This window comes from Gekko japonicus, unplaced genomic scaffold (assembly GCF_001447785.1).
Source record: "Gekko japonicus isolate JY-2015 unplaced genomic scaffold, Gekko_japonicus_V1.1 scaffold421, whole genome shotgun sequence".
In the NCBI taxonomy this organism is placed as follows: Eukaryota; Metazoa; Chordata; class Lepidosauria; order Squamata; family Gekkonidae; genus Gekko; species Gekko japonicus.
In genome coordinates this window covers 827068-834854 of record NW_015164195.1, presented here as the reverse complement: position 1 = coordinate 834854, position 7787 = coordinate 827068, and the positions used below count along the sequence as shown (strand labels likewise).

At 38.4% G+C, this 7787-nt stretch overlaps 1 protein-coding gene across 1 annotated transcript in view; it reads right to left on the bottom strand.

Moving 5' to 3' along the window:
* Positions 1-1287: 1287 nt before the first annotated feature.
* LOC107107942 (probable helicase with zinc finger domain) overlaps positions 1288-7787 on the bottom strand; it is a 94064-nt gene continuing 87564 nt past the window's right edge. The window contains exons 13-14 of the mRNA XM_015408309.1: positions 5976-6228; positions 1288-1695 (exon numbers count right to left, since the gene is read on the bottom strand). Coding sequence (XP_015263795.1) covers positions 1364-1695; positions 5976-6228 — 585 coding nt within the window. The 3' untranslated portion in view covers positions 1288-1363. The remainder of the gene's footprint in view (positions 1696-5975; positions 6229-7787) is intronic.

The window sequence follows — 7787 nt, the reverse complement described above, 5'->3', positions numbered from 1 at the left end:
CTGTAGAAGCTGTAAAAGATACACCCCTTACTTCAAAAGTGTGAACTGTGTAACAAGCCTAGAAACATCCCCCCCCCAAATTTTGTTACATGTTGTGGTGTAATTCTTTACAGATTTTACTTTAAGCATATAGTGGTAAAATACCAAGATTGTGGAAAACCTTAGGTGTGTAGATCTCACCTGCCCCTTTTCTCTGACCCGCAACAACTCAACTCCCCCCAAATTTGGATGAATTTGGATACAGCTTTGACAAACATAAAAATCTTCTTTAATGATGTTCCTCAAAAGAAAACAGTTAGCAAAATATCTGAATATCTGTGTATAATGTCACATTTAATGTAAACATCAAATAATGTACCTGGGGTAGAAAGAACTTAAAGCCACACAATTCTTTATACCACTAGAGAAGCCAGAGGAGGAGAAACCAGATTACATGCATATACACATGCATAATTGGGAGGGGGACCCAAATATTTTACTAAATTCACTCAATTGTTTGTTTTAAATAGTTATTAAACTACAAAGTACCCAGCCCAACATAATTGATTTTAATTTCATGATTTCTTTTAAAAAGCTATCAAATTAATCATCCCAACAAGCTAAAATAAGCAGCTTGTCCAAACATAAAATGTGTACTTTTTTCTTTTTTAGATTAATCACTGCTCTTTTTTTTTCTTATTGAAACTCTGAAATATTCAAAACAGTGGCATGTGGGGCAGCAAAGAAAGTTTTCACTTTATCCTGCACTTGGAGAACACTATACCACATCATACAGATTCTAAAACTATTAAAGTCTTAGAATGCAGCATCCCTTCACAGAAACCTGATCAAACTGAAAGTAAATAGAAGATGCTGCACCTTTATTTAAAAAAATTAAACAATTTAAGCAGACATAACATACATTTGTACATTAACTGGCCATTTCTGGTACAGAAACCCAGCATCATATACTAAATGTTATTGAATAAATGTAAATGCTACTTACAATTTCTTTAAATACAATTTAGACAATTTTTTTTAAATTGTTTTATATATTTTTTTTAAATTTGCACAGTTAACCTTTCAGCTGCTAGCTTTAATGCAACACATATATAATGTTACACAAATTATTATTTTTTTAAAAAAAGAAAAAAATGTGTCTTTCTTTTAGGGAAAAATTTCAAACTTCTGACCCACATCAAAAATGCAAGATAATGGAATACAATTTTAAAAGGTTAGCTTTAAGTCTAGCAGCAAAGCAATTAAACCAAGATACCATTACTAATATAAACAAAGAGAAATGGTGGCAACTGCAGGGGGGAAGCCCCAACTACCTTATACGGACACAAACAGAAATTAAAATTTCTCTACAAAAATATTCTGATTATTTAAAATAGGAGTAAAAGCCATTGCTACCTGATGAACTACCTAGACTAAGTTCCTGAAACAAAGACAAAGGATCACTATTCTTTTTTGTCTGCTCAGGAGGGGGTTTCGGCTTTGGTGGAGCCCTCAGAGCACTTGCGTAGGACATGGCAGGCTTGTTCACACCGGCACTCTGCTGGCTGTTGCTGTTGGATTCTGCAATCTGCTTGTTGGGCATGAGGGGTGGGAACTGGCCGAGATGTTGGAGCATATTGTAATTAAAAGAATTGGATAACTGGATGTTTTCACCTTTCATTGGTTCCTCTGGGGGTTTGACAGTCTTCGATGGAACTGGAAAGAGACAGCAAAGGGAGCCATTTTAACAGAATAACTTTTGCCAAGTAACTGGGGTAAAAACAGAGAAAGACTTCTACCAGGTTTCCCTTTTCCTCCAAGCGAAACATTAGAATAATAGCCACATAATTTAAAAAATGTGTGGTGTTCAAAATACTCAAAGTGAAATGGATAAAAAAAACAAAACATAGTCCTGACACTATCCCCTAAACATGTTGTATGTTGTTGAGAGGCATTAAAAATAAACCTATGACACAAACTGAAAAGATTTCGACCAAGATCACTTAGTCTTTCTACAAATGTAATTAACAAGCAATGAAGCATCTGTGGTAGCAGCAATAATTTTTTAGAAAATGTTTGTATTGCAGACTTTAAACTGAATACTCCATTAATCTCACTGACATTTTGAAATAAATGAATTGTAGCCTTAGGCCCAAATCCTTACATAATAAAGCCCTCTTTCTTGAAGCTACCCTCTCCCTCACAGTTCTATTTCAAATGTTGGCTTATAATGTGACACACTGAGGAATTTCAGACAGACGATACAATCTGGAAGAGGAACGGTTCCCTTACGGTTTCTGGTCTGTCATTTCAGACAGAACCGTTTTAGAACCAGTTCCCTGCTGGAATATATTTGTAATTTCAGACACAAACGCTTCTGTCCCGTTTAGGAAATGGGGCTGAAGCGTTTTACCTGTCAACCGCTTCCAAGTAGTCTTCAGTTTCCTCTCCCGGTTCCGATGCGCTTTTTCCTGCCGTTTTTCGCCCGCGCGGGCGATCTCCAGCTTTTTAAAAAAATGTTTGCTTTATAGCGTTATATAATGCTATAACGGAACAGCAGTATATCAACCCCATTGGAATGCCTGGAGTGTTTTGTTATATTGCTATAGCGCTATAGTGCTATAAAGCGAACGCCCCCCCCCAAAAAGCTGGAGATCGCCCGCATGGGCGAAAAACTGCGGGGGGAAAAGCGGTGCAATCTGAAATGGCAAACTGCTTCAGATCCAGCTCTTTACCGGAAGGGGAAAGCCATGTGTGAAATGGCAGCCCTATACCGGTTTACTCCATGATGGAACAAAAACTGCTTCAAAACGGGTTTAAAAGGGTTATGTGAAATTCCTCAATGTTTGCACAAAATGTGTGAAGGAAGCAACTGTTGTTTCAAAAAGAAAGAAAAAAAGGCCCATTGCGACCACTGAACACTGTTTATTTCCAGCAGTGAAGATTTAAGTTCTTGTGTCTTCAAACTGTCTCAGTGTAAACTAAATATTTAAATTTTGGTTTCTGAATGCCAATGAATCAAGTAGGAAATTTCCAAAGTCTAGAAGTAATCTATAAAATAATCTAGTCTACTTTAATAACTACTTTAATAATGTGTTTCCTAGATTACAAAAAAGCTTTTGACTATAGGGATCATGAAAAGCAATGGGTGATTTTAAAAGGAAGGAATGTGCTACGACATCTGATTATTTTGATGCTAAACTCATACTATGGAAAAGAGGCTTCTATTAGGACAGAATTTGGAGAAAGAATGGTTCCAGTTGACAGAGGTGTCAGACAAGGATGTATTTTATCTCCCTATCTGTACAATCTATATGCAGAACATATAATAAGGAAAGCTGGATTAAATTTAGATGAAGGTGGAGTGAAAACTGATGGAAGGAAAATTAATAATTTGATATATGTAGATGAGACCACACTGGAGGTGGTGGAAACTGCTGTCAAGTCACAGCTGACTTATGATGATCCCGTAGGGTTTTCAATGCAAGAGACATCCAGAGGTGGCTTGCCATTGCCTGTCTCTGCATAGCGACCATGGACTTCCTTGATGGTTTCCGATCGAGGCTGACTGTGCTTAGCTTACTGGCAGAAAATAATGTGGATTTCAAATTACCACTGATGAAGGCTAAAGCAGAAAGTGTCAAAGCAAGATGACAGATGAACATCAAGAACACAAAAGGTTGGACAGGAGCGGACCTGTGCAGTCGCACCCAACATAGCTGCCGTGTTGGGCTCCTACAAAAGAATTAAAATTAAAAAAATGGGCTGCAATTTAAATATTACAGCTTTACCAAAACAATGGGGAGGAATAGGGGAGCAAAAGGTGACAAGATTTCCTCCAAACCGATGTCTAGAGCAATGCAAGAAAGCCAAAACTCTTCGGACGATGAACCCCCCCCCCCGTTGGAAACGGAGGAAGCAGAGGCTCGTGCAAGCAAAAGGAAAAGAGAAGATTCCTTAACCAAAAAGCATTTACAGGAGATGCTTACAAACTTAAAACAAGATTTAAAAGAAGAGATAAGAAACAGCATTACTCCTATTATGAATAAGTTGAAGTCAACAAAAAGCTGCAGGAGGCACAGGAGAAGGCGGAGACAGCAGCTGCCAGTATGCAAAAGAACTCTAAAGAAATAGCTGAATCGAAAACTTTTGAAGGATGGGCGAAAAGCAAGCTAATGCTGTTAGAAATTAAATCACAGGAAACCAAAGTAAAATTCCGTGGAATTTCTTTGAATTTTGATTTAAACAAGGACCTTATTGTCGCTTTAAATGAGTGGTTAGAAGGAATTATACAGCTTCCAGGGCCAGTGGTAAACAATGCTTTCCGTGTAAACCCTCCCCAAATGGGCTCGCCAGCACTGATACCTGATATCGTGGCAGATCTTAAGGACACAAAGACTAAGCGGAACCTCTTGGAAATCGCCAGGAAAAACAAAGGTCTGAAGCTTGAGGACACTTTGGTCCAGCTGTACCCAGATATTCCTTTTGAAATACTAAATGCCAGGAAAAATATGCGCCCAATTGCACAAAAGCTTGCAGAGAAGAACTACAGGTATTGTTGGCTTCTGCTTGGACATATATCGGTTACACACCAAGGAAAAATATTCACAGCCCATGATTTAACATCTGGTGAAGAGCTTCTGAAGGCATTGGAATTGTACTTGGGCTCCAAGAACTGGTAACTAAAAGAAGAGGAATGTACTATAAGACTGTAAAGAACTGCATCGGAGGAGATTTTTCTTTTGCCTTATATACTTCCCCCCCAAGTAAAGTAGCCTGGAATATAAAGTGTAGGGGAGCACGCTGGAAGGAACATTGGGATACTCCCCACACCTCCCCAATGGACAAGACTCTAATCGAGAGTCTTCTTTGGAATTGTTCCGGAGTCCTGGGAGAGGGAACGCCGATTAGAAGAGCTCCAGTTAAAGAGGAAGAACAGAATTTAGTAAAAGATTTCAAGAGAGCAGAGTAACAAAATGGAGGAATATATTTCTTTCTTACCTTATTTTCTATCTTACTTTATTATAATTCATTTTATTATATTGATTTTGATACAAAATATATACAGAATATATGGTTATAAACATAAGGAGATCCAAAGAGAAATTATGGGAGATAGGGTTTATAATTGCATTTGTACTGAGTAATTTTGAGAGGCAGAAATATTTACTTAGGCATGCCAATTACTATCGGATTTAATTAATGATTATAATTTATAAATGAAGTAGAAGCAGAATAGAATTGGCAACTTGTAAAATAATATTATTTAAGAATGTTAAATTCATTTCCTGTTGTAGAATAACTTGTAATTAATTTGTAAAAGTTTGAAATTAATAAAAATTTAAGGGGTCTCCAGGCCCCTGATCATCATGGTTGCTTTCCATTGCACCCGCTTCATCTTGTCTGGCCTCCAGAACTGCACACATAACTCTAGGTGTGGCCTGACCAATGTGGTATACAGCCGCACTATGACATCTAGCAATTTGTATGTTATGCCTCTGTTGATACACTGATAGGACATTTTTCCCTAGACCAGCTGATAATCCTCTTGAAATACTGCTTCCAGGGTTTAGGAGACTACAAGGACCAGCACTGGGCAAAATGTGGGGTTCTACAATAGAAAGGGGGAACTGGTGGGAATTGCCATCCCCATTCCAGTGACAAAAATATCTTTCCAATGGCAGAAAACAGCCATTGTACCAGCCAGTGAATTTTATATCACTAACTTCATTTAATCTAAGTTTGAGTTCAGTTTGTTCTTCTGCTTCAGACCAACATGGCTACCCACCTGAATATATCTTCATTTAATCTAGTAACACACACTGTATTAGTAAGTAGCAAGTCATCTTATCAAAGAAAGAATTACGCAGCCATGTTTTTGTAGCACAAAAAGATAAAAACTCAAAGATTAAGCTGTGCAGGAAGAGAGGGAAGGAAACGTAGCTTTTCAAATGAAGTAGACTGAGTTGTAAAGATGAGTGGAAGGAAGCACTTACCTAACAGTTCTCTTGATGGGACTGTTCTACTGGAGCCATTGCATGGAATGTTCTGATATGGGGTTGATGAAGTGGAGTTTACCCACAATTCAGGGGATGAATAATTGAAAGAGGATGGGTTACTATGGTCCTGAAGCTCTTTACACTGTCCAAGACTGTCTTGAGGCATGTTTAAATCTTCAGAACAAGCCTGGGCTGAACTAGATGAAATTCTTCTTTGGTACAATGGCCTGCCTGGTCCTCTTGGTTCATACTGCAGGAAAGGGAAAGAAAAAGGGAATCTTTAAGGCACTTATCACAGCCAATTTAAGGCAAATATCACAGCCAATTGTCAACATTTGTATTCAAATATCACGGTCACAAGTAACATTTACCTTTTAAAAACGAATACAATTCTTAAGTTGCCATTTCCCCTTTTGTTTCCTTACACTCAGAAGTTACACCCTACTGGCTTGAAGAACAGAAAAAACTACCACTCAAATGAGCCACCTTTCAATATTAGTGGGCATCAGATTAAAACACTTGTTCAAAGGACTAATGATTTATCAACTTGTCTTTCAATCATTATTATTTTTACCATAATTTTCCTTCTATTGGCTTAGCAGTTTTGTTTATCTTGAGAAAAAATACCTAGGTAGCACACAGCACAATCTATTATTCTGTTTTGCAAGCACATTTTTCTTTTCCACATTAAGGATTTTTCTTCTATTTCTCTGTTGTATAGGAGATAAAAGCAAAAATGATAACGGAAGCAAAAGGAATCTGGAAAGTAGCAAAAGATAAAATAGTAAACATTGATTCCACAACCCACTGTGAACCAGGACCATAGAAAGTATCATTATGTATTCTACAAGTTTAAAAGCTGTATATATTCAAACTCTGTATGATGAATACATTTTGATGATTCACAGTTCAAAATCCAATTAATGAAAGCAGTAACCATCCTTTCCAGGTTACCATGTCACTTAAAAAGATACGCAGAAGATAAAACATTGTCTGTTGCTTTAAACTCTGTCAAAAGTACAAAAGGAGTCGAAAATGTACAGATTTAAGTATGACAATTCATATTACTTAAATAATCCATATTATTCAGATAAGGGTAACTCAGCTGAGCTCTGAGCAGGAGCAGGAGACAGAGCTGCTAGAGGGGTGAGTGTTTTTTTATTTGCTTTCAGCTGAGGGGATTCAGCGGAGAATATTGTGTGGGAGGACTGTGTTTGGGAGTGTGTGAAAGTGATTAGAGTTGTTGCAGAGTCCTGGCTGCTTGAGAGAGGGAGAGGAAGGGGCATTGTTTGACTGTGATTGACTGTAATTCAGTATTTAAGAAAGCACCTTGCCAGAGGCACGAGCCAAAGGGCGAGCTAAAGGGCTCTTTGCCTGTGGCTCTTAGCCTAGGGACTCTTAGACTAGGGGCTCTGAAAGAAGCCCAAGAAGAGCTAGAAAGCCAAGGCCCCAGGCTCTCTGTCTTCCCCGTAATTTGACTTTGACAAGAAAAACCACATAAATACAAAGGGTTTTAAAAGGGGGATTATATTTACTTATTTTAAAAGAATTATGAAGCCAGAATGCCAGCAGGAGGTTGGGGGCTATACAGTGTTTTGCATGGAGTGTCACATGTATGACTATCTGCCCACTGGGCAGAAGTCTTGGGTGTGTGCTCGGTGCAAGGAGCTCCTGGTTCTCAGGGAACGTGTTTGCTCCCTTGAGGCCAAGGTGGCTGACCTGGAGAAGCAGAGACAGTCAGTTAGGCACACAGAAAAGACTCTCGGGGACTTGATAGATATGTCCCACTCTGGATCTGGCAGCCCCGCC